At 39.0% G+C, this 27,985-nt stretch overlaps 1 protein-coding gene across 1 annotated transcript; it reads left to right on the top strand.

The window, feature by feature from the left end:
* Positions 1 to 274: 274 nt before the first annotated feature.
* Positions 275 to 27,985, top strand: LOC127103819 (eukaryotic translation initiation factor 4 gamma-like). The gene is made up of 3 exons (XM_051041062.1): positions 275 to 298; positions 18,568 to 19,294; positions 27,153 to 27,985. The coding sequence occupies exons 1-3, from the start codon at positions 275 to 277 to the stop codon at positions 27,983 to 27,985; spliced, it is 1,584 nt and encodes a 527-aa protein (XP_050897019.1).

The following is a 27,985-nucleotide window of genomic DNA, read 5'->3' as shown; positions in this document are numbered from 1 at the left end:
TTCAAATCTCCTGTAAATAGTTCCTGATGACAATTTTTCTCGCGTAAAAGTCCAAACTGCCCTCCGGGATAAGTTGTGCCAAAAAACACATAAAATTAGAAAATCAAGTACCCAGGTCAACACTGGCCGTGTCAGGAAACACGCCAGGCCGTGTTGGCTTCTGAGGTACAAGGCCTTGACACGCCTGCTCAGGGATGCTAACACGGGCACCCGTGTCAGCTCCCTATTTTCCTCTTCCATGCCCTTTCTCCTAACACAGCCCGTGTTGGCCAACATGGGTGGCCGTGTCAGGGCTACTGTAAGTCCATTTTTCTTCTCCCGACGGGCCCAGAACGCCTGTTTTGCTTGTCTATCCCTCTGGTACACTTGTTTACACCTGAAACCAAAAGAACTACCATAAAAGGACATAAAATGGAGTATGATGATGCATAGAATATGTACTCATTAAATGGAGATAACAATACCAAACATATAAATAACTAAACAAAATAATAAAATAAGTGGACTAATGTGTTACCGACTTCTTACAAAGGTGTCGAATGAGTGTCAGAAAACAAGGAGGATTGGAGACTGATCACATGCAGATCTTGTTTAATTGGAAAGATGATAAAGTCTCCATTCACAAGAAAAGGTGAAAGAGCTAATGATCTTTTGGCCCTCATACATACTGATGTATGTGGACCACTGAACATACCAGCCAGAGGAGGTTTTCAGTACTTCATCACATTTACTGATGATTTCATTAGATACGGTTATGTGTATTTAATGAAACACAAATCAGAGTCCTTTGAAAAGTTCAAGGAATTCAAGAATGAAGTACAAAACCAACTAGGTAAGAATATTAAAACTCTTCGATCAGATCGAGGTGGTGAGTATTTAAGCCTAGAGTTTGATGACCATCTGAAAGAGTGTGGGATCCTACCCCAACTTACTCCTCCTGGAACACCCCAATGGAATGGTGTATCTGAGAGAAGAAATTGAACCTTGTTAGACATGGTCTGATCCATGATGAGTCATGCCGATCTTCCAAACTCCTTTTGGAACATGCACTATTGACAGCAGCTTACACACTTAACCGTGTTCCATCTGAAAAGGTTGAGAAGACACCATATGAGATATGGAGTGGTAAGAAACCACATATGTCTTACATGAAGATTTGGGGTTGCGAAGTTTATGTGAAATGACAAATTTCAACTAAGCTTGAGCCCAAATCTGACAAATGCTTATTTGTGGGGTATCCTAAAGAAACAAGAGGGTATTACTTCTACAATGCTTCTGAGGGTAAAGTGTTTGTCGCTCGAACTGGAGTTTTCCTAGAAAAGGATTTTATTTCTAAAGGAATCAGTGGGAGGAAAGTAGAGCTTGAAGGGATTCAAGAATCATAAAGCATTGATACACCTATGGAGGAATTAGAGTAGGAAACACAAGTAGTTGTGGAAGAGCAACCTGTTCAAGTAGAACAAGACCAACGTAGGTCAATCAGGATACGTCACCTACCTGAGAGATATGGATATCTCATAACTGATCAAGGTGATATATTACTCATGGATCAAGATGAGCTTGTGACCTACCAAGAGGCCATAATTGGTCCTGAGTCTAAGAAGTGGCTAGAAGCCATGAAATCTGAAATGGATTCCATGTACACAAACCAAGTTTGGACCTTGGTAGAGCCTCCTGTAGGAGTTAACACTATAGGATGCAAGTGGGTATTCAAAAAGAAGACTGGCATGGATGGTAAGGTATATACTTATAAGTCAAGACTAGTTGCAAAAGGATATAAACAAATTCACGGGGTTGACTATGATAAAACCTTTTCACCAGTTGCAATGCTTAAATCTGTTCGGATTTCACTTGTTATCGATGCATATCATGATTATGAAATATGGCATATGGATGTCAAAACTGCTTTCCTTAATAGGAATCTTCTTGAGGATGTGTACATGACACAACCTGAAGGATTTAACATACCAGACGAAGCCCAAAAGATATGTAAGTTACAAAGATCAATATATGGATTGAAGCAAGCTTCCAGAAGCTGGAATCTTCGTTTTGATGAAACAGTAAAACAATATGGATTCATCAAGAACGGAGATGAGCCTTGTGTCTACAAGAAGGTTAGTGGGAGCATGATCATTTTCCTGATATTATATGTAGATGACATATTACTCATTGGAAACGATGTCCCTATCCTGCAACAAGTAAAGTCTTGGTTGGGGAAATGATTTTCTATGAAGGACCTGGATGAAGCAGCCTATATATTGGGAATCAGGATCTATAGAGATAGATCACAAAAACTGCTTGGCCTAAGTCAGAGTACATACATAGATAAAGTGATGAGACACTTTAATATGCATGATTCTAAGAAAGGTTTCATACCTATGTAACATGGCTTGTGTCTATCAAAAACACAATCCCCTTCAACTAAGGAAGAAAGGGATCACATGAATAATATTCCATATGCATCGGCAATAGGATCTATCATGTATGCCATGTTATGTACTCGACTAGATGTCTCGTATGCTTTAAGTGCAACGAGTAGGTACCAAACTGATCCCGGTGATGCTCATTGGGTAGTTGTCAGGAATATCCTTAAGTATATGAGAAGGAATAAGGACTCATTCTTGATATATGGAGGTCAGGAAGAGCTTGTTGTAATTGGATACACCGATGCTAGCTTCCAAACAGATAAGGATGACTTTAGATCGCAATCTGGTTATGTGTTTTGCTTAAACGGTGGCGTTGTGAGCTGGAAAAGTTCAAAGCAAGATACAGTTACTGATTCTACAACCGAGGCCGAGTATACTGCTGCCTCAAGTGCAGCAAAGGAAGCTGTTTGGATCAAAAAGTTCATTAGTGAACTTGGCATAGTTCCTAGCATTATGGATCCCATTGGTCTCTATTGTGATAGCAATAGTGATATCGCACAAGCTAAGGAGTCTAGATCTGACCAACGATCCAAACACATACTTAGGCGTTATCACCTCATTCGAGAGATAATAGATAGAGGAGATGTGAAAATATGCAGAGTACCTACACTTGACAATATTGTTGACCCACTGACAAAGCCTCTTGCGCGGCAGAAGCATGATGGCCATACTAGATTTATGGCCATTAGGGGTATGCCTGATTGGCTCTAGTGCTAGTGGGAGATTGTTGGTGTAAGCCCTAGAGGCCAATACTTTTGGTACTTATATCAAATTATTTATTAATAATAAAAGGCTTTTTCTTTATTATGTTTGTTTAATAAAGTCCCTAGAATAGCTAGTCCGTTTAATGTATCAAGTGTGACTTAATCATGAGATCCCATTAAACATAAGGACATTATTCTTAAAGTATCCGTATTCGAGCTTTATTGTGAAATGGGATAACATTAAAGCATTAATACTATTATGTATACAGACTGATGATCACATCTCATGGATCATGGATAAGGAGTTATCAAGTATTAAACATAGGTATGAATATTAAGAGTAATATTTATACTGGATTGACCCGCTATGAGAATACTATATAGAATGTTATGCAAAGTGTCATAAGTTATTTTCGTGGTGATAATGGTGTATACCACCCTTCGACCTAAAACCACTATGGACCCTAGATGTAGAGTCGAGTGCCTTATTGTTGATCAAACGTTGTTTGTAACAGGATGACCAAAAAGACAGTTGATGGGTACTCCACGAAGCATGCTGAGGGACATGAGTGACCTAGATGGAATTTTCTCATCCTGCATAATAGGATAAATGTCTACGGGCCCAATATTGAACTGGACAAGAATGACACGGTCTATGCCTTATGTTCAATATAGACATAAGGGCAAAAGGGTAATTGTACACATAAGTATTATCACAAAAGGATTTGTCAGATCATATGACATTTTCGTGTCTTGGGTAGCAGTGATGTGTTGCTAGATACCGCTCACTGTTTATTATGTTAAATGCATGATTTAATATAATTGCCAATGTCACGAAAACCTACATGGTCACACACAAAATGACGGATTGATGAGAGATAGAGTAACTAAGGAACACCGTAAGGTACGGTGTACTTAAGTGAATTGTAGAACATCGTAAGGTACGGTATACTTAAGTAGATCTGCATCAAAGTTTTCAATCGCCACAAGAGGTAACGATTCTATCACTGATCATGCCCATTCGTAAGGATCACTAAAGGAGAATTTTTAAATTCCGTTGCGTTTTGGATCGTTCTTCTCCTTCACACACACACACACACACACAACACACACACACACACACATATATATATATATATATATATATATATATATATATATATATATATATATATATATATATATATATATATATATATATATATATATATATATATAGAGAGAGAGAGAGAGAGAGAGAGAGAGAGAGGAGGGGGGAGGGGGCTTTTTGCCCTCTTTTAGATTGAGTTTCCCTTGTCTCCTTGAATCTTTTCATCTTCTTTTTGTTCAAAAGGTACCTTGCATTTTGAGGTACCTTTCTTCCCTTCAACTTTTCATTCCTGTATTTTATTATATTTTTGCTACTATGAAGGATAACCCTATATCCGTTGAGAGTGATTTAGAGGGTAATGTTTTTTCATCTTAAAAAAAGGGAATGGGTTCTTATTCAAATTTCGTCCCTTCTAACTGTGGGAATTTCAAATCGGAAGTCGTCCTCTTGAGTGATGATTCTGAAATGGAAGGGTCGTCTGGAGAATCTCTTTCATACGAGGCTCATTCTTGGGAATCTTCAGAGACTTTATTTCTAGAGAAACCTGATATGGGTTAAAATCTCGTGGAAAAGCCGATGTGTCCCCCTGTCTTAACCAAGGAAGAAATAGAAGTTTTTTGTCAAAAGAGGGAACATGACAGTTGTTTTGTTAAAACATATTGGGGAGTGACTGCTCATGATCCTATAAATGTTGAAATTGTCCGTCACTTGGAGTTTTAGGTATAGTCTGATGTTGTGTCTTGAATCATCCTTGATGATCATTATAAAGATGATGTGTTAGGCTGAAAGGGACTCCAACTAGTAAAATCGGCTAATTCCATTAGGTATAATTGGGTGGCCGTTGAAGTGGTTGGGACTTCCCCCGTCAGGAATACAATCGAGGTTGTATTAAAAGCTGACATTAAGGTCGGTAATCCCTCGAATTGGTTGATTATTCCCTGTAGCTATTGGGGAGAGGATATGTAGCTCTTTTAAGGGTTATTAAATTCCTCTGTATGAATTTGTTTTCACTGAGTTAGGGGTAGTTTACCCTTATCTGATTTCGAAGTGGTTGTGATAGGTCGCTTGAAAGTTTCCCCCTCAAAGCTTCATCTTGGAGCTTGGGCTTATATGAAGGGGTTTTAACTCTTTGTAGAGCATAAGTTCTGGAAACCTTCTTTGGAGGTTTTTTTTAGTCTTTTTTTCGTGGTCTGTACTTATCAAGATGATACCCGAGATCAGAAATTGGTCTCCCTTCACCCCTAAGTGCCTTGGTACATCCCTTTCACCACTTATTGGTGTGATTTTTTTTAATGTTTTGTGCTGGTGAAACCTGACACTTTTGGGGCTCATCTTACTTTTGTGTTATCTTTGGACCCAGTAGTACACGCCCGCTCTTGCAAAAATGGTTTTTTAAGTACTAGTCTATAGCTCATTTTCGCCAGCCTCTTTCTTCTTATCACTCTAGGCTAAGCCCTTTGTCCCCCTCACAGCTTCATCTCGGAGCTTGGGCTTATATGAAGGTGTTTTAACTCTTTGTAGAGCATAAGTTCTGGAAACCCTCTTTGGAGATTTTTTTCAGTCTTTTTTTCATGGTCTGTACTTATCAAGATGATACCCCGGATCAGGGATTGGTCTCCCTTCGCCTCTAAGTGCCTTGGTACATCTCTTTCACCACTTATTGGTGTGATTTTTTTAACGTTTTGTGCTGGTGAAACCTGACACTTTTGAGGCTCATCTTACTTTGTGTTATCTTCGTACCCAGTAGTGCACGCCCGCTCTTGCAAAAGCGGTTTTTTAAGTACTAGTCTATAGCTCATTTTCGCCAGCCTCTTTCTTCTTATCACTCTAGGCTAAGCCATTTGTCCCCCTCACAACTTCATCTCGGAGCTTGGGCTTATATGAAGGTGTTTTAACTCTTTGTAGAGCATAAGTTTTGGAAACCTTCTTTGGAGATTTTTTTTAGTCTTTTTTTTCGTGGTTTGTACTTATCAAGATGATACCCGGGATCAGGGATTGGTCTCCCTTCGCCCTTAAGTGCCTTGGTACATCCCTTTCACCACTTATTGGTGTGATTTTTTTTAACGTTTCGTACTGGTGAAACCTGACACTTTTGGGGCTCATCTTACTTTTGTGTTATCTTCGGACCTAGTAGTACACGCCCGCTCTTGAAAAAGCGGTTTTTTAAGTACTAGTTTATAGCTCATTTTCGCCAGCCTCTTTCTTCTTATCACTCTAGGCTAAGCCCTTTGTCCCCCGCAGAGGTGAAAATGGAAGAAAAACTATGTGATTGGTACCAAAAGCTCGGCTATGAAGAAGGATTTAGCCTTGGCGAGGAACTCCCTTCTCAGCAAAAGAAGAGAAGGATTGATACTTATGTGATTATTTGTGCCCCTGGTCATGTTGAGAGGGAGAAACTCTTTGTTAAGTATGGGAGTCTGGGGCTTTTCTTAACAGCTTTAACCTTGCCTTGTAAATAACATGGAATAATTCCATAAGGCTTAGTGCTCACCAAGTGTAATATTCCATATTCTCTTAAATGCTCAATTAGTTGTCAGTTGAGACCAATTGAGTTCCTATGTACTCTAACTATTATCAGTTGTAACAATTTGAGCTCATATGTGCTCTAAGTATTGTCAGTTTGGACCAATAAAGTAACCAGTAAACTCTGAAGAGATTAATCATTAATAAAAGAGACAAACCAATATTAATAAGTACAAGAGAGGACATTTTTGGTAACATTAATAATTGGTCAATTGGTACTAGAAGATAAAATATCAATTGAGATATTTTATATTACTACCTAATATTATAATATATATTAATTATATGTTATATATTTGTGTGGTGTAGAAAGGAAAAGAAGAAGTGGATAAGAATGAAGGAAAAGAGAGTTAGTAGGTAAGAGAGAAGGAGAGATATCAGAAAGAAAAAGAAAGGGAAGAGATAAGAACAAGAAAAAAAGAGAAGAGAGGAGAAGAGAGAAAGAGGAAAGAAGAGCTTGGAGGAAAAAGAAGAAAAAAAACCATGGAGGATTATCATCTTCACCAACATCATCTCATCTTTATCATCATCATCACCAACTTCATCTCTATTTCACCATATTCATCTTCAAGGTGAGTTCTTAGATAGATTAGCCTTTAGGGGGGAAATAATATATATTTTGGGAGTTAGGATTGGTGTTAATCTATTGGAATAAATGGAGTTAACAGATGAATTTTTGAAGAAAATTGAAGAACCAATCGATTGGTTCCTATTGGTCCTCCCATTCAATGGATTGGTTTAGCGAAATTTTATGAGAAATCGATTGGTTTAGTTAAATTTTGTGAGAAATCTCCATTCAATCGATTGATTCATTTGATCAATCAATTAACATTAATTAATTCTTTGATAAATTAAAATATGCCACCAATGAGGTTCAAACTCGGGACCTCCTTGGTATGGTACACGCCTTACCACTGAGCATCCACCAAACTTCATGAAGAGAATGCGAGAGCCCTCTGAAAATTCAAAGAAAGCCAAGAAGGATAAATTGGGAGAAACTTCTGGGTCAGACCTCCAGTCCCTCTAGTTGATTCTCCAAGTAAGTCTCTGCCTCCTTCTCGCTCTGTTAAATTAAAGCCACTTGCTTCTTCTCTTCCCCAAACCACTCCCATCTACACCCAATCAGAAACACCACCCTCCACCACCAAACCCTAACCCACCTTCTCTAAAATTCAATCTCGCAACCACTACCTTACCCGTTTCTGAAGCAGAAATGGTGAACAAAACCACCTCACCGTCTTCCTCTACACCTTCATCCCCACCATACTACATTCTCTCATCAGACACCGAACCTTCTGACCCCCAATCCCCCACACTAGCCCAACTTCAGGAGCGTGCTCTTGCCTCACAACAACCACCACAACCTTGAAGGTGAGAAAAACAAGAAAGGGGGGGTTTGAATTGTTTGAAAAAAATAAGCGCTTTTGCAAAATGAAATCACACAATGATTTTATACTGGTTCGCTTATAACACAAAGCTACTCCAGTCCACCCGGCCAAGGTGATTTCGCCTTCAACAAGGACTTAATCCACTAATCTTGAAAGATTACAAACAACCCCTAAGAGAGAAGAAAATCTCTTAGTCCTCTCAAGTCTACAGACTACAAAGAGTCACTTGAGGAAATCAAATAAAAAATTAGATACAGGATGTGTAATCTAGAGTGCTTCTAAGAAAGCAAATATTACAAACTTAAGAACAAATTTTTCACTTGATAAGCAAAAGCTTAGTGAAATTCTTTGAAGAACAAAGATGATTTTTCTTGAGCGTGATATAATTTCAGTATAGTTTTGGCTAGTGATTTCTTGTTTTCTGAATGTTGATTTCTTCTCTATTTATAGGAGTTGAAGTAGAGTTGAAGTAGCGTTGAATCTGTTGGATATTGAGATGTAGTTACGCCATTCCATTAATAGCTTCTGCAGTAGACTTTTTCTCTTAGAAGTGACTACTTACCACAATTAGTATCTTCTCTCTTGGAAGTGGAGATTAACGTCTCTTTCTAATTGAGGAAATCCATTTGCAGAACTTTAACTTGGCTTAAATGTTACTTCATCATGATTAACAATTCTGATTAGAGTCTTTGTGTATCTGGAGAAACTGGCTTCTGATGTTATCTCTTGAAAGTTCAGATGACGCTGATAACTTCAGAATTTACAGAAGGCATTTGTTCAGAATCAGAGCTTCTAGACTTTACTTCATGTTCAGATGCTTCTGATACTTTGCAGTTTTTGTCCAGAGTCAGAGCTTCTTGAAACGAGATTCCACTTTAGATGCTTCTGATACTTGATAATTTTGCATCTGATCTTGTTTTGCATCTGATGACATCATCAGATTTATTTCTTCTTTCTTTAGAACCCTGCACACTTAGAAACTTTTCGTTAGGGTGCCATTTTTGGTTTCATCCTTTGTTATCATCAAAATCATGGAGTCTGTTGTAGAACAATTTTTGTTCTTACAATCTCCCCCTTTTTGATGATGACAAAACAAATAAAATTATCAGATGAAACATGAAAGATATTAGATCAGATAGACAAAAGCTCCCCCTGAGTTAGTACTAGGGAGTTCAGAAGTTCTTACCAGAGCTTTCCAAGCAATGAGATTTCTGAAAACTTTCTGCAATTTCTTAATTTTAATGTTAGAGTTATTTAATCAGAGCTATTATTTAATCAGAGCTATTTATATCAGAGCTATTTCTATAATTGTTGCAGAATGCTCAAGGTTTTAGACATAATTTTCATCAGAGCTATTTAATAATTTCTCCCCCTTTTTGGCATAATCAAAAAGGCATAAAAAATAAAAAGAGTAATAAAGAGAAAAACATATCATTAAACAGCACAAAGGCAAACAACAGTCAAAAACATCAGAAGCAAAGAAGAATATCAGAGCTAACAAGAAGACAGAAGCAAAAAGACTAGGCAAGCAAACAAAATAAATCCTAAGTGCCTAAGGGTTTGGAGGTTGAGGAAGTCTCTGAAGCAACATGGCAAACATGTTCTGGATGTTTTCATTCAGAGCATCTTGCTTGTCCATCCTGGCACGAAGCTCATTCTGATCTTTCTTGATCTCTTGCTGATCTTGCTTTATCTCTTTCAGAGTGTTAAGAATCAGAGGGATCGCAGAGGAAGACTCCCCCTGAATCAGAGCCTGCTGAGCTTCAGCTTCAGCAGCAGCTTGGGCTTCTGCATCTGCCTGAGCCTTGGCTTCAGCTTCCTGAATCCTTAGAAGTTCTGCTTCCTTTGCCAGGCGTTCTTCTTCCAACCTCTTGGCTTCTTCTGCTTCCCTGGCCAACCTTTCTTCCTCTAATCTCTTAGCCTCAGCTTCTCTAGCCAGTCTCTCTTGGAGTCTTTCCTCAGAGTCTCTGATGTAGCCATTTCTGACTTGTTCAGAGATACTCTTCAGCCTATAAGACTCAGAGGTCATCCAACTAATGACTCTGTTCCAGTGTGTCCTAACAGATTTAGGATCATCACTAACTTCAGAGTTTTTAGCCAGAGACTTGATCTTCTGGACTGAAGCTTCTGCAACCTGTATAATGGCCTCCTCAAGGGTAGGTATGGTAAGTTCAGGTTCAGGTTCAGGTGAATGAGGTGGAGAGTTTTGAGGGCTGAGATTTAGAGGTTGAGGTTCAGTTTGTTGAGGTTCAGATTCTGCTTGAAGTTCAGAATCTGGGGATGAAGCATAGAGTGGGTTTACATCTAAGGGTTCAGATTCTGGTTCTGGGACAGCGGGAAGGATTGGTGGAGTGATATAAGAGGTGTGGGGATCAGATGGTTGAGTTTCAGAGGGTAAGGTTGTTGTTTGTTGTGGTGGAAGTGAAGTTTGGAGTGGTGAAGTTATTTCAGGTTCTGTGGTTTGTGTTCGTTGTGAAGCAAGTCTATGGGCATAGAGTGTTGCTATGGTTGGGGAGTTTGGGTCAGAGTGTTCTTGGTCAGAGGACTCTTGATCAGATAACTCTTGGTCAGAAGAAGGGGAAAGGTAAGGGGGTGATTCATATTCAGAGGATGAGGAAGAGCTGTGGTGATATAGTTGATTAGGGTCAGAGGTTGTTGTGAAATTACGAGCAATTTTTAGAACAGGTGGAGGTTGAGAGGTTCTGATGGTTGAAGGAGGGATTTCAGAGGTTGTAAATATTGGTTGAGAGGAGAGAGGGTTAGAGGAAGCCATTATAGATTCAGAAGAGACAGGAGGAATAGACTTACCAGAAGAGACATTCAGAGGTGCTGAAGCTTTGGTGCCAGAGGTTTCTCCAAGTCTGGCTTTCTTTGCCTTCCTTGCTTCCTCAGCTATCTTCTTCTCAGAAAGACCTCTTTTGTATCTGACCAAATCTTCTACAGAGTCCAGACAGTCTTCAAGGCGGAAATCAGAAATATCAATGCCTTCATCCAGACGATCCTGAAGGTAGATAGCAATGGCATCTCTGGGTTCATTCTTGAAGAACCTTTCAAGGCCATGAGGCATCTTCCTCTGATCCTTCAGAGCTTCCCAGGTCACATCCATAGTGGGCTTGACTCTGATGTCTTTGATGATTCCCATACTCCTCAGATTTTTGGCATTCAGAGGCTTTCCAACGTCAATTGCCAGATCATCCATACATCTGGTCTTCTCCAGAGCATCTACCAGCCCATGCTCAATGAAGATGTCAGAGAGCAATCTACCCAGAGGAATGTAGGATCTGGGCTTCATGTTATTCCTGGTTTCTCTGACTGAATCCCTCAGATATCTGAAGAGGAGAACAGGGAGGTTGATCGGGATACCCTTCTGAATACAGTAGAGGATGCATTTCTGATCAGCATTTATGTAATCTGAAGAGTTGGAGGCTGGACGATGATGGATTGTTCCCAGAATAATCTTCAGCCAAACTCGGAGGTTCTGATGAAGCTCCTTGTTCTTAGAGGGATTTCCCTCAGCGTTTGCTTTGAAGATTGTAGGGTTAATGACTTCTGTGATGCGCTTGGACCTTGGAGGAATATTGTAAATCCTTTTACCTCCAGCTTTCTCCATGTTTAGCAAGGAAGCAATTGATGCTTCAGTGATGACAATCTTCACACCCAGAACAAACGAGACAATGAACTGGTCATCAGCATCTGCACATCTCCAGAATTCCTTCACCAGAAGAGGATAGATTGGACCATACAATCTGTTGAAGTAGGTTTCCCAACCTTGCTTGTGAAGATCTTCAGTAAGATCAACACCGTTTCTTCTTAAGTTCTCAAAATCCACCAGCGATTCACACAGTACATCTAAACCTTCAAAGGGAGTTGAAAGGTTTATGTGTTGTTCGCGTTCCAAAATGTGAGGTTCTTTGTAAACTGGGGTCGTGGTGACGTCTATAACCATGGGTGTTTGAGTGTTTGAGGTTTGGGGATTAGAAGCGGCTTCCATTTGTTGGGAGAAGTTAAAAACTTCTTGCTCTTGAGGATTCATGAAGAAAATTGATGAAGAAGATGAAGAACTGATGGAGTTGCAGAGAAAACTTCGAGAGAGGGTTTAGGGTTTAAGAGTGAGTGAAAGTGATAAGTGTGTGAAATGTGAGAAAAGTGTTTATATACCTAAGTAAAAACACATGCAAAACGACACATTTAATTGCGTTGGAACAGAACACAAGATTTGCACGCTAGGGGGGAAAAATGATTATAGCTAATAAATGAATGTCTAATCCCAACAGTAAGCACACTGCTCGAGGAGATTTCAAGCGTTCTGACCTTTGATTTCTTTTGACAGCTGTCTAGAAGTTCTAGGGTTAGACGCATGTTCCCCACGTGTTGATGTATCTGATCTTCAGGAATACCAAAGGATTTCTGAAGATTTCTAACTCAGATATCTTCTTAACTTGGTAGAAGTATCAGAGTCAGAGGCAGAAGTGTATTTGTTTTTATCAGAGTCTCATTTTACATGTTCAGAGCCAAATTTTACTCAGGACAATTTTTAATGTTCAGATTTTCTAAGATGAAAAGAAATCTATCTTCAGCTAGAGGCTTAGTAAAGATATCTGCCCATTGATGTTCTGTATCAATGAACTTCAGCGTTACTATCCCTTTCTGAACATAGTCTCTAATAAAATGATGTTTTATTTCTATGTGTTTGGCTCTGGAATGTAGAATGGGATTCTTACTCAAACAAATAGCAGCAGTATTATCACAAAAGATAGGAATGTTACTCTCAAAGATTTGTAGATCTTCTAGCTGATGTTTCATCCAGAGCATCTGAGTTGTGCACAGTGATGCTGAGATGTATTCTGCTTCTGCAGTTGATAGAGCGATAGTTGACTGTCTTTTGCTAGCCCAGGAGATTAGATTGTTTCCCAGAAGCTGGCAATTTCCAGATGTGCTTTTTCGTTCTATTCTATCTCCTGCATAATCTGCATCACAATAACCAGAAAGCCTATACTCTGATGTTTTCTCATACATCAGGCCCAAGTTAGGAGTTCCTTTCAGATACTTAAGAATTCTCTTAACAGCTGTTAAATGAGATTCTCTAGGATCTGATTGGAATCTGGCACAAAGACAGACACTAAAGAGAATATCAGGACGAGTAGCAGTCAGATAGAGAAGAGAGCCTATCATACCTCGATAGAGCTTCTGACAAACCTTGTTGCTTACCTCTTCCTTCTCCAGAATGCAAGTTGGGTGCATAGGAGTTTTTGCAGAGTTGCATTCAGACATATCAAACTTCTTCAGAACGTCTTTAATGTACTTGCTTTGATGAATGTACGTGACTTCTGGAGTTTGATTAATTTGAATTCCCAGAAAGAACTTTAATTCTTGCATTAAACTCATTTCAAATTCTGCCTGCATTAACTTAGAAAATTCTTGGCAAACAGAGATATTAGCAGAACCAAAAATAATGTCATCAACATAAATTTGGCATATCATGAGATCATTTTTATGATTTTTACAGAAGAGTGTAGAATCAACTTTCCCTCTGATAAAATTTTGTTCCAGAAGAAAATTGCTCAGACGTTCATACCAAGCTCTGGGAGCTTGTTTAAGTCCATATAAAGATTTTTTAAGTTTGAAAACATGTTCTGGAAAGTTTGAATTTTCAAAACCTGGAGGTTGATTTACATACACTTCTTCTGAAATATAACCATTTAGAAATGCACTCTTGACATCCATTTGGTATAATTTGATAGAATGATTAATAGCAAAAGATACAAGAAGACGAATAGATTCTAACCTCGCGACTGGAGCAAAAGTTTCATTATAATCAATACCTTCTTGTTGACTATAACCTTGAGCTACCAGTCGTGCTTTGTTTCTGACAACTTCTCCTTTCTCGTTCAGTTTGTTTCTGAAAACCCATCTGGTTCCAATGACATGAGTGCCTCTGGGTTTAGGAACGAGATCCCAGACATCATTCTTGGAGAATTGATCTAACTCTTCTTGCATAGCTGCCACCCAATCGTTGTCTTGAAGAGCTTCATCACATGACGTAGGCTCAATCAGAGACACTAGTCCCAGAGGAATATCTTCAGAAGTTCTGAAGGTAGATCTGGTTCTAACAGGTTCATCTTTGTTTCCCAAAATCAAATCTTCAGATACGTTGCTACGACTCTTGACTTTCCTTGGAATTTCTGGAGATTTAATTTCTTCAGAGTCTGGAGTGACAGTTGCTTCTGGAGTTTTCTCAGATTCTACCAGAGTGATCTCTAAATCTGCAAACTTTTCAACTAGCTTTGACTTTTCAGGGTCAAGCTTATCATCAAATCTAACATGAATTGATTCCTCCACAATTTTGGTTTCTGTGTTGTATACTCTGTAGCCTTTAGAGCGTTCTGAGTATCCTAACATAATACCTTTCTGTGCTTTGGAATCAAACTTGTTCAGATGTTCTTTAGTATTTAATATAAAGCAAATGCATCCAAAAGGATGAAAATATGAAATGTTGGGTTTTCTTCCCTTACACAGTTCATAGGGAGTCTTATCCAGAATAGGTCTAATAGAGATTCTATTCTGAATATAACACGCTGTATTTACAGCTTCTGCCCAAAAGTGCTTTGCTACATTTGTTTCATTGATCATGGTTCTGGCCATTTCTTGGAGTGTCCTATTCTTCCTCTCTACAACTCCATTTTGTTGTGGAGTTCTAGGGCAGGAGAAATCATGGGATATTCCATTAGAATCAAATAATTCTTCAAAATCTTTATTTTCAAATTCTCCACCATGATCACTTCTGACTCTAACAATTTTAGAGTCAAATTCTTTTTGCACTTTAGAACAGAAACTGGTGAATACAGAGTGAGACTCACTCTTGTGCTTTAGGAATTTTACCCATGTCCAGCGGCTGTAATCATCAACGATTACTAGTCCATACTTCTTTCCATTGACTGATGCTGTTTTCACAGGACCAAATAAGTCAATGTGAAGAAGCTCCAGAGGCTTGGAGGTAGAAACAACATTTTTTTTTTAAAAGATGTTTTTGAAAACTTTCCTTTCTGACAAGCTTCACACAGAGCATCTGAAGAAAACTTCAGTTTAGGTAAGCCTCTGACTAACTCAAGTTTAGTTAGCTGAGAAAGTTTTCTCATGCTAATGTGGCCTAAGCGTCTATGCCATACCCATTGCTCTTTGTGAACTGACATTAAACATTTAACATTTTGATCTTTTAAATCAGAAAGATTTATTTTATAAATGTTGTTTTTCCTCTTACCTGTGAAAAGGACAGAGCCATCGTTCTGACTAATGGCTTTACACGTTTTTTGATTAAAGATTACATCATAACCGTTATCACTTAATTGACTTATGGATAACAAGTTATGCATTAATCCTTCAACATAAAGAACATCAGATATAGAGGGAAGAGTACCATTACCAATAGTTCCGGAGCCTCTGATCCTTCCTTTCTGATCTCCTCCAAAGCCTACGAAGCCAGCGTCTTTAAGTTCCAGGCTTTGGAACATAGACTTTCTTCCCGTCATATGTCGCGAGCATCCAGAGTCCAGGTACCATGACTGGTGTCTGAACTTTGCTGCATAGGATATCTGCAACATAGATAATCTTATCTTTCGGTACCCAGAATCTCTTGGGTCCTTTCAGATTAGTTTTCCCAGAGTTTCTTACAACTTTGGGTCTTCTAGCATTTTTAAATTTGTGTTCTTGTGTGTGTGTGTAGTGGTATGAAAAAGGCGATTTAATTAGGTTACTGGTAGAAGTTTTATCAGAATCAGAATCATACCCAATTCCCCTTTTATTATTCTGACCTACTCCATAAATCATGGATGCCATAATACTCCTATTTATCCCATTCTTCAGAAATTGTTGAAAGGCTTCTTCATACTTATAAATAATTTCATTTGAAGTTTGTGGTGCTTGAGACAACACTTCTTCTAATTCTAAGCTTTTCGTTTTAGCTTCATCTCTTTCTAACGTTAAAGATGTGATTGTATCATCTCTTGTTAGAATTGTTGTCTCAAGTTTACTACACTCTTCAGATTTTGCTTTAAGAAGACCTTTAATGTTTTTAACTTTTTGTTTTAATTTCTGAAGAGAGGTAAGAGTTTCTGATAAACATGATTCTAAGTCAGATCTAGAAAGTTCAGAAAATACCTCTTCAGATTCTTCATCTGAGCTGCTGGATGTGGTAGCCATAAGAGCTACGTTGGCCTGTTCATCAGAGTCAGATTCTGATGATTCGGATTCACTATCGTCCCAGGTGGCCATTAATCCCTTCTTTGTTCTGAAGGCATTTTTCTTGAAGCTTTCTTTCTTAGAGTTATCTTTCTTCAGCTTGGGGCATTCATTTCTATAATGACCTGTTTCTTTACATTCAAAACAGGTAATATCTTTATTAGGTTTACCTTTTGAAGTTGACTCTGATCTATCCCCTCTGGGTCTTGATCTTCTGAAGTTGTTGTTGTTCCTTCTTTTCCAGAGTTGCTTAACTCTTCTGGTTAGTAAGGACAGTTCTTCTTCATCATCAGAGTCTTCAGGTTCAGAGTCGTCAGTATCTGCAGTTTCTGCCTGGAGAGCTTTGGTTCTGTCTGACTTCCGTCTTTCAGGTCTGGACTTCAGCGCCACTGACTTGTTCCTTTTCTGAGGCTCATCCTCCTCTAGTTCTATCTCATGGCTTCTGAGAGAACTAACAAGTTCTTCAAGGCTGATATTGTTCAGATCCTTTGATAACTTCAGAGCAGTAACCATTGGTCTCCATTTCTTTGGCAGACTTCTGACTATCTTCTTAACATGATCTGCAGTCGTGTATCCTTTGTCTAGCACTTTAAGACCTGCAATAAGAGTTTGGAATCTGGAAAACATAGCTTCTATAGCTTCGTCATCTTCCATCTTGAAGGCTTCATATTTCTGGATCAACGCCAGAGCCTTCGTCTCCTTGACTTGGGAGTTTCCTTCATGGGTCATCTTCAGAGAGTCAAGTATATCTTTAGCCGTCTCTCTGTTGGTGATCTTTTCGTATTCGTTGTATGATATAGCATTTAGAAGTATTGTTCTGGCCTTGTGATGATTTTTGAACTCACGTTTCTGATCTTCTGACATTTTGCTTCTGGGAACTTCAGCTCCATTTAAGGTTGGAGGTTTGTATCCATCTGTGACAATGTCCCAGAGGTCAGCATCATAACCCAGAAAGAAACTTTCGATTCTATCTTTCCAGTAATCAAACTTTTCTCCATCAAAAACAGGAGGCTTGGCATTGTAAGAATCTTTCTCATTTGAGTGGGCCATTTGTTTTTCTCGCACTGGATCTCTCTACACGGTTAAGTGTTTGATTTGAAAATCAATAACAGAGCCGGAGCTCTGATACCAATTGAAGGTGAGAAAAACAAGAAAGGGGGGTTTGAATTGTTTGAAAAAAATAAGCGCTTTTGCAAAATGAAATCACACAATGATTTTATACTGGTTCGCTTATAACACAAAGCTACTCCAGTCCACCCGGCCAAGGTGATTTCGCCTTCAACAAGGACTTAATCCACTAATCTTGAAAGATTACAAACAACCCCTAAGAGAGAAGAAAATCTCTTAGTCCTCTCAAGTCTACAGACTACAAAGAGTCACTTGAGGAAATCAAATAAAAAATTAGATACAGGATGTGTAATCTAGAGTGCTTCTAAGAAAGCAAATATTACAAACTTAAGAACAAATTTTTCACTTGATAAGCAAAAGCTTAGTGAAATTCTTTGAAGAACAAAGATGATTTTTCTTGAGCGTGATATAATTTCAGTATAGTTTTGGCTAGTGATTTCTTGTTTTCTGAATGTTGATTTCTTCTCTATTTATAGGAGTTGAAGTAGAGTTGAAGTAGCGTTGAATCTGTTGGATATTGAGATGTAGTTACGCCATTCCATTAATAGCTTCTGCAGTAGACTTTTTCTCTTAGAAGTGACTACTTACCACAATTAGTATCTTCTCTCTTGGAAGTGGAGATTAACGTCTCTTTCTAATTGAGGAAATCCATTTGCAGAACTTTAACTTGGCTTAAACGTTACTTCATCATGATTAACAATTCTGATTAGAGTCTTTGTGTATCTGGAGAAACTGGCTTCTGATGTTATCTCTTGAAAGTTCAGATGGCGCTGATAACTTCAGAATTTACAGAAGGCATTTGTTCAGAATCAGAGCTTCTAGACTTTACTTCATGTTCAGATGCTTCTGATACTTTGCAGTTTTTGTCCAGAGTCAGAGCTTCTTGAAACGAGATTCCACTTTAGATGCTTCTGATACTTGATAATTTTGCATCTGATCTTGTTTTGCATCTGATGACATCATCAGATTTATTTCTTCTTTCTTTAGAACCCTGCACACTTAGAAACTTTTCGTTAGGGTGCCATTTTTGGTTTCATCCTTTGTTATCATCAAAATCATGGAGTCTGTTGTAGAACAATTTTTGTTCTTACAAACCTGAACCAGAAGCCACCTCTCCACCCCCTGAACAACAAAATCCACCTCCATTTGAACAACCACAAACACCACCTTCTGAACAACCAGCAACTCCACCCTCTGAACAACAACCCACAACACCACCTGCACAAACAACACCACCACCCTCTGATATTCCCACCATACCAATATTTGAGGCCATCATCATCCCTACTCACACTCCCGCTGACACCAACCAAACACCACCATCATCCCCATCCCCCAACTTTGAACCTGAACCTACCTTCCCCACCTTAGAAGAAGAAATCACTTTATTTGCAGAGTCTTCAGTGGAGAAGATCAAGTCTCTGTCTGTCAACTATGACATCAGTGGTGTTCCCTCTGCAGTGAGGATCCACTTGAACCGAGTGATCAGATGGATGACCTATGAAGCCTTCAAACTGAAAGGCCTCTATGAACAAGTCCGCAACGACTTTGTCAGAGATGCTGGAGTAAGGCTACAGACTCGCTTGGTCAGAGAGGCTGAGGAAAAGGCCAGAAAGGAAGCAAAAGAGAAAGCTCGTTTGGAAGAAGAGAAACGAATCAGAGAAGCTGAAGAGAAGGTTGTTGTTGAAGTTGTGGTTATTGTTGAAGCTGAGGCAAAAGCTAAAGTCGAAGCTGAAAAAGCAGCACGCATTGCTGCAGAGGAAGTTGTAAAGGCCAGCGCTGATGCTCTGACTCAGGGGGGTGCAATCTAACTCTGGTTTCGCCCCTTTGGTATAGAAAACTCTAGAGGAACTTCAAAAGGAACAACAAGTTATGAGAGCTAGGTTGGATCACCAGGACTCCGTCGACAACAATATTTAGAACCTGCTGACTCAATTGCTCCAAAGGATGCCTCCGCCTCTAAACCCTTAGGCACTTAGGCTATTTTGTTGTTGTTTTCTTCTAATGTTTTCCTTATGCTTTCTGATATATGCCTTCATTGCTTCTTATATGTACCAACTTTCTCTCTTATATATGAATATTTGTTTCTTGCTTTACTTTCTACGTATTTTTGAGTCTGACAAACAGGGGGAGAACTATAACAGCTCTGATGAAAATACATATCTAAACCTCTTAATGCACTATGAACATTAATATCTTAATGATTTATGAAAACTAAAGTTATGCAGGACAACAGCTAAGGTACAGACCAACTACCACACAAGGAAGGTCTGGTAAGAACTTCTGAGAAATCTGATGATTTAACTCGGGGGGAGTCCCTTGTTCTTATCTGATTTTGAGATGTTATTTACTGCTTCATCATCACTCTGACTTGTTTTGTCATCATCAAAAGGGGGGAGATTGTAAGAACAAATTTAGTTCTACAATGTATCTCTAAGATTTTGATGATAACAAAGGATGAAACAAAAAAAATGGTACCCTAACGAAATCTTTCTAAGTATGCAGGACTCTAATCAAAACAGTCAGATAGACACTCATCAAATACAAAATCAAAGTCTAAGATACCAATTAGAAGATACACAAGCAGAAGCTCTGACTCTGATCAACGCAACGCAAACTAAACAAAAGACATCAGACACTCTGAAATGGAAGAATGACTCTAGAATCTGAAGACTTACGCTGTGATGAAATCAAGTGAAAGGAAGCTCTGAAGACAATCAACAACAAGCATCTATCTGATGATACCCTTTTGAATATAGACTCTGAAGTTCGATCTATCTAATTCAGAATACTTAGCTATGAAGGAACCCACTTATGGAAAGAATCTAATTCAGGAAGAAGTTTATGGCGCCCCAAAATTGTTTTGGAAAGAACACAGAAATTAATGACATTAATCATCCATCATTGCCCAAGATTCTGACATTAACATACTTCAACGGTCCTCTCATCACTCCTATATAAAGGATGGAACACTTCTCAAATAACTCACCTGGAACTCACGAGAATACAATACCTCCACTATATTTATTATTCATTCTCTCACACGAGTTGTTGCTCTAACGTGTGAAATAATTCTTTACTCTTACATTGTGTAATTTCTGCTTATTTTAGAAGCACCAATCATTACTGTAATCATACTATATTGCTAAGAAATTTCCTCAAGTGACTTGTTAAGTCTGTAAACTTGAGAGGGCTAAGAGATCTTTATTCTCTTAGACGATTTTTCTTGTAATCTTTCAATATTAGTGGATTAAGTCCTTTTTGATGGCAAAATCACCTTGGCCGGGTGAACTGGAGTAGCTTTGAATTTCAAGCGAACCAGTATAAAATTTTGTGCTTAATTTATTTGTTTCTGTGTGTGTCTAAATTCCAAAAAGTTTTATTTTCTAAAAATAATTCAAACCCCCCTTTCTTGTTTTTCTCTACCTTGAATTGGTATCAGAGCTTCGGCTTTGTTATTGATTTCTAATCAAACACTTAACAGTGTAGAGAGATCCAGCGTGAGAAAAACATTATGGCCAACACCAATGAAAGAGATAGTTACAATGCTAAACCTCCAATCTTTGATGGAGAAAAATTTGATTACTGGAAAGATAGAATCGAAAGTTTCTTTCTGGACTACGATGATGATCTGTGGGACATAGTTACTATTGGCTACATACCTCCCGTATCTGACGCTGGCGTTGCCATTTCCAGAAACAAGATGACAGATGATCATAAGCGTGACTTCAAAAACCATCACAAAGCCAGAACAATACTGTTGAATGCCATTTCCTACAATGAATATGAAAAGATCACCAACAGGGAAACATCTAAAGAAATACTTGACTCCCGGAGGATGACTCACGAAGGAAATTCACAAGTCAAAGAGACAAAGGCTCTGGGTCTAATTCAGAAGTACGAAGCTTTCAAGATGGAGGATGATAAAGCTATAGAGGTAATGTTTTCTAGATTTCAAACTTTAATTGCAGGACTCAAGGTTTTGGACAAAGGCTACACAACTGCAGATCATGTCAAAAAGATCGTCATAAGCTTACCAAAGAAGTGGAGACCCATGATCACCGCATTAAAACTGTCAAAGGATCTGAACAACATTAGCCTTGAAGAACTAGTTAGCTCCCTCAGAAGTCACGAGATAGAGCTTGAGGAAGATGAGCCTCAAAGAAAGAACAAATCTGCAGCACTAAAGTCCAGATCTGAGAGACACAAATCAAAAAGGAACAAAGCCTTCCAAGCTGAAGAGGAAGACAATGACAACTCTGAAAAAGAAGACTCTGACGATGAAGAAGAGTTATCCCTTTTAACTAGAAGAGTAAAATGGAGTCAGTCAGAACAATAAAAGAGGAATAAGGTATGATACTAGTGAAGATAAATCTTCTACAGATGACAAACCCAAATCTCCTTTCTCTTATCACTACACGCATGCACAAACACAACATTTTACTAAGGCTAGAAAACTCAAAGTTCTAAGAAACTCTGGGAAAACTAATCACAAAGGACCCAAAAGATTTTGGGTACCAAAGGATAAGATTGTTTATGTTGCAGATATCTTATGCAGCAGAGTTAAGACACCAGTCATGGTACCTGGACTCTGGATGCTCGCAACACATGACGGGAAGAAAGCATATGTTCCAAATCCCGGAACTTAAAGATGTTGGCTTCGGAGGTTTCGGAGGAAATCAGAAAGGTAGAATCAGAGGCTCCCGAACTATTGGTAATGGATCTCTTCCCTCTATATCTGATGTTCTCTACGTAGAAGGATTAATGTATAACCTGTTATTAATAAGCCAATTAAGTGATAACGATTATGATATAATCTTCAATCAAAAAACATGTAAAGCAATTAATCAGAATAATGGAATAGTTCTATTCACTGGAGAGAGGAAAAACAACATTTACAAAATAAATCTTTCAGATCTAAAAGATCAAAATGTAAAATGTTTGATGTCTTTTCACGAAGAGCAATGGGTATGGCATAGACGCTTGGGCCACATTAGCATGAGAAAACTCTCTCAGCTAAATAAACTCAAGTTAGTCAGAGGTCTACCTAAGCTGAAGTTTTCTTCAGATGCTCTGTGTGAGGCATGTCAGAAAGGAAAATTTTCTAAAACATCTTTTAAAAATAAAAATGTTCTTTCCACCTCTAAGCCTCTGGAACTTCTTCACAATGACCTTTTTGGGCCTGTTAAGACAACGTCGGTCAATGGAAAGAAGTATGGACTAGTCATTGTTGAGGATTTTAGTCGCTGGACATGGGTAAAATTCCTAAAGCACAAGAGTGAGTCTCACTCTATATTCACTAGCTTCTGTTCTAAAGTGAAAAACAAACTTGACTCTAAAATTATCAGAGTCAGAAGTGATCATGGTGGTGAATTCGAAAATAAGTTCTTTGAAGAACTGTTTGACTCTAATGGAATATCCCATGATTTCTCCTGCCCTAGAACTCCACAACAAAATGGAGTTGTAGAGAGGAAGAATAGGACACTCCAAGAAATGGCCAGAACCATGATCAATGAAACAAATGTGGCTAAGCACTTTTGGGCTGAAGCAGTAAATACAACATGTTATATTCAGAAAAGAATCTCTATAAGACCTATTCTGGAGAAGACTCCCTATGAACTGTGTAAGGGAAGAAAACCCAACATTTCTTACTTCCATCCTTTTGGACGCTCATGTTTTATTCTTAATACTAAAGAACATTTGAACAAGTTTGATTCAAAAGCACAAAAAGGTATTATGTTAGGATACTCAGAATGCTCTAAAGTCTACAGAGTATACAACACAGAAACCAAAATTGTGGAAGAATCAATACATGTTATATTTGATGATAAGCTTGACCCTGAAAAGTCAAAGCTAGTTGAGAAACTTGCAGATTTGGAGATAACTCTTGCAGGCTCTGACGAAAAGACTAAAGCATAAGAAGAAACTGAGAAACAAAGTCCAGATGCAACTGAAATCTCAACTACCCAGAAAAGATCAAGAAATCTCCCTAACATCTCTTAAGATTTGATTCTGGGAAACAAGGATGAACCTGTTAGAACCAGGTCCACATTTAAAGTATCTGAAGAAACTCCTCTGAGATTAGTATCTCTGGTCGAGCCTACTTTCTGTGATGAAGCACTTCAAGACAATGACTGGGTTCTGGCAATGAAAGAAGAATTGGATCAATTCTCAAAGAATGACGCCTGGGATCTTGTCCCAAAGCCTAAAGGAACTCATATTATTGGAACAAGATGGGTATTCAGAAACAAACTAAATGAAAAAGGAGAAGTAGTCAGAAACAAAGCACGACTGGTGGCACAAGGTTACAGTCAACAAGAAGGCATTGACTATAATGAAACCTTTGCTCCAGTCGCCAGGATAGAATCCATTCGTTTACTTGTTTCCTTCATTGTAAATCATTCCATCAAATTATATCATATGGATGTAAAGAGCGCATTTCTTAATGGTTATATATCAGAAGAAGTGTATGTTCATCAACCTCTAGGTTTTGAAAATTCTAAATGTCCAGAACATGTTTTTAAACTGAAAAAGTCATTGTATGGTCTAAAACAAGCTCCTAGAGCTTGGTAGAAAAAGACTAAGCAACTTTCTCCTGGAACATAACTTTATTAGAGGAAAGGTCGACTCTACACTCTTCTGTAAAAACATTAGAAATTATCTCATGATATGCCAGATATATGTTGATGACATTATTTTTGGTGCAACTAACCCCTCTGTGTGTCAAGAATTCTCTTAGCTGATGCAGGTAGAATTTGAAATAAGCTTAATGCAAGAACTAAAGTTCTTTCTGGGAATTCAAATCAATCAAGCTTCATAAGGTACTTATGTATATCAAAATAAACACATAAAAGACATTCTGAAGAAATTTGAAATGGCAGAATGCAAACCTGCCAAGACACCCATGCATCCAACCTGCATTCTGGAGAAAGAAGAAGTTAGCCAGAAGGTTTGTCAAAAGCTCTATCGTGGTATGATATGCTCTCTTCTCTATCTGACAGCTACACGCCCTGACATTCTTTTTAGTGTATGTCTTTGTTCCATATTCCAATTAGATCCTAGGGAATCTCATTTAACAGTTGTTAAAAGAATCCTAAGGTATCTGAAAGGAATCCCTAACCTTGGCCTGATGTATGAGAAATCATCAGAGTATAGGCTCTCTAGTTATTGTAATGCAGATTATGCAGGGGACGGAATGGAACGTAAAAGTACATCTGGGAACTGTCAGTTCTTGGGAAACAATCTCATATCGTGGGCCAGCAAAAGACAGTCAACCATCGCTCTGTCTATTGCAGAAGCAGAATATATATCAGCTTCACTTTGCATTACTCAGATGCTCTAGATGAAAAATCAACTAGAAGACCTTCAGATCTTTGAGAGTAACATTCCTATCTTCTGTGATAATATTGTTGCCATATGTTTAAGTAAGAACCCTATCTTGCATTCCAGAGCTAAGCTCATAGAAATAAAACATCATTTTATCAGAGACTATGTTCATAAAGGGGTAATATCCTTACAATTTATTGATACATACCATCAATGGGCTGATATTTTCACTAAACCCCTCACTGAAGACAAACTCTCATTCATTCTGAAACATTTAAAAATCGAAATTTTCCCAGAATAAACCAAATGTGCTTCTCTGAAATAGCAAAAAAATAAGGCTCTGAAATAAACATCTGGTATCTGGATCTGACTCTGATACTTCTACCAGTTAGGAGTCATCTGAATCAGAAATCCTCAGGATCCAATCCCTAGGTATTCCTGAAGATCAGATAGATCAACACATGGGGCATCATGCGTCTGACTTTGGATCTTCTAGACAGCTGTCTAGCAGAAATCAAGAGACAAACCCTTGAGATCTCTTCGAGCAGTGTGCTGACTTGGGATTAGACGTCCATCATGGGCTGTAATCATGTCTCCCCTAAGCGTGTCAACTTGGTTAATGTGCATCATTAATTTAATAACTTCTCAACTGCCTCTAACATTGTCGTTTTGCATGCATCTCTCTGTGTATTTATATTTTTCAGTTATCACAATCTCACACTTTTACACTCACGCCCTACACAAACCCTCTTCTCTATCAAGTGCATCATCTTCATCAGTTCTTCATCATCTTCAGCAAATTTCTTCACACTTCAAATAAAGTTCATCAAAGTTCTTCATGGATGCTCAACAATAATCCGTCTACAACTATTCTCAACAGATAGAATCAACTGATCAAACGCCCATTTCTTCTCAATAAACAACTTCTACTACTGGTGTCATTTCTACCCCAATCTACAAAGAACCTCACATTCTAGACCGTGAACCTCATATTCATCTTGCCACTCCCTTTGACAAGCTTGAAGTGTTGTGCGAATCACTAGTAGAATTTGACAACATGAAGCGCAATGGCATGGACCTCACCGAGGAACTAAGAATGCAAGGATGGGAAACCTACTTCCAGAGACTCTATGGCCCTGTGTACACTTATCTGGTAAAGGAGTTCTGGCATTTCATAGACACAGATGACCGCTACATCGTCTCATACGTTCTGGGGGTCAAGATGGTAATCACTGAGAAATCCATCATCTCCCTTCTGAACATGGAGAAGACGGGGGGAAGAAGAATCTACAACATCAACCCTAGGGAAAAGTACACATCCCAGGAAATTGCCTCAACTATCTTCCAACAGAACGCTGGAGGTAAACACTCCAAGAACAAGGAACTTCACCAGAACCTCCGAGTCTGACTGAAGATCATCCTGGGCACCATCCATCAATGCCCTGCCTTCAATACATCAATACGGATCAGAAGTGCATCCTCTACTGCATTCACAAAGGGCTAAAACTGAACTTGCCAACGCTGCTCTTCAAGTATCTCAGAGATTATGTCAAGGATACTAGAAACAATATGAAGCCCATAACCTACATTCCTATGGGAAGACTCATCTCTGATGTTCTGATCGAGAGTGGGTTGGTGGATCACCTGATCCATCACAATCTGATGGAGGATGTCACAGTTGACATTGGAAGACCTCTGAATGCTCGTAATCTGAAGAGTATGGGGGTGATTGAGCAAGTTAGAGCTAAACCCACTCTAGACACATCCTGGGAAGAACTCAAGGATCAGAGGAAGATTCCCAACAATCTCTACCTCTTCTCCATAATTGATCCTCAAGAAGTGGTGGCACACTATTTGTACGACCTTGCAAGCCATGGGGTTGATATTTCTGAGTTCTCTGTGGATTGGCTGCCTGAGCATCCACCAAACTTCATGAAAAGAATGTGAGAGCCCACTGAAAAGTCAAAGAAGGCCAAGAAGGCTAAATTGGGAGAAACTTCTGGGTCAAGACCTCCAGTCCCTCTAGCTGATTCTCCAAGTAAGTATTTTCCTCCTTCTCGCTCTATTAAATTAAAGTGACTTGCTTCTTCTCTTCCCCAAACCACTCACTTCTACACCCAATCAGAAACACCACCTTCCACCACCAAACCTTCTAACCCACACTCTCTAAAATTCAATCTCGCAACCACTACCTTACCCGTTTCTAAAGAAGAAATGCTGAACGAAACCACCTCACCGTCTTCCTCTACACCTTTATCCCCACCATACTACATTCTCTCATTAAACACCGAACCCTCTGACCCCCAATCCCCCATACTAGCCCAACTTTAAGTGCATGCTCTTGCCTCACAACAACCACCACAACCTGAACCAGAAGCCACCTCTCCACCCCCTGAAAAACAAAATCCACCTCCATCTGAACAACCACAAACACCACCTTCTGAACAACCAGCAACTCCACCCTCTGAACAACAACCCACAACACCACCTGCACAAACAACACCACAACCCTCTGATATTCCCACCATACCAATCTCTGAGGACATCATCATCCCTACTCACACTCCCGCTGACACCAACCAAACACCACCATCATCCCCATCCCTCAACTCTGAACCTGGACCTACCTTCCCCACCTTAGAAGAAGCAATCACTTTATTTGCAGAGTCTTCAGTGGAGAAGATCAAGTCTCTATTTGTCAACTATGACATCAATGATGATCCCTCTGCAGTGAGGATCCACTGGAACCGAGTGATCAGATGGATGACCTATGAAGCCTTCAAACTGAAAGGCCTCTCTGAACAAGTTAGCAATGACTTTTTTAGAGATGTTGGAGTAAGGCTACAGACTCGCTTGGTCAGAGAGGCTGAGGAAAAGGTCAAAAAGGAAGCAGAAGAGAAAGCTCACCTGGAAGAAGAGCAACGAATTAGAGAAGCTGAAGAGAAGGCTGTTGTTGAAGCTGCGGTTGCTGCTGAAGCTGAGGCAAAAGCTAAAGCCGAAGCTAAAAAAGCAGCATGCATTGCTGCAGAGGAAGCTGCAAAGGCCAGCGCTGATGCTCTGACTCAGTGGGAGCAATCTAACTATGGTTTCGCCCCTCTGGTATTGAAAACTCTAGAGGAACTGCAAAAGGAACAACAAGTTATGAGAGCTAGGTTGGATCACTAG

Source organism: Lathyrus oleraceus, chromosome 7 (genome assembly GCF_024323335.1).
Source record: "Lathyrus oleraceus cultivar Zhongwan6 chromosome 7, CAAS_Psat_ZW6_1.0, whole genome shotgun sequence".
Classification (NCBI taxonomy): domain Eukaryota; kingdom Viridiplantae; phylum Streptophyta; class Magnoliopsida; order Fabales; family Fabaceae; genus Lathyrus; species Lathyrus oleraceus.
This window is presented reverse-complemented; position numbering and strand designations above follow the sequence as displayed.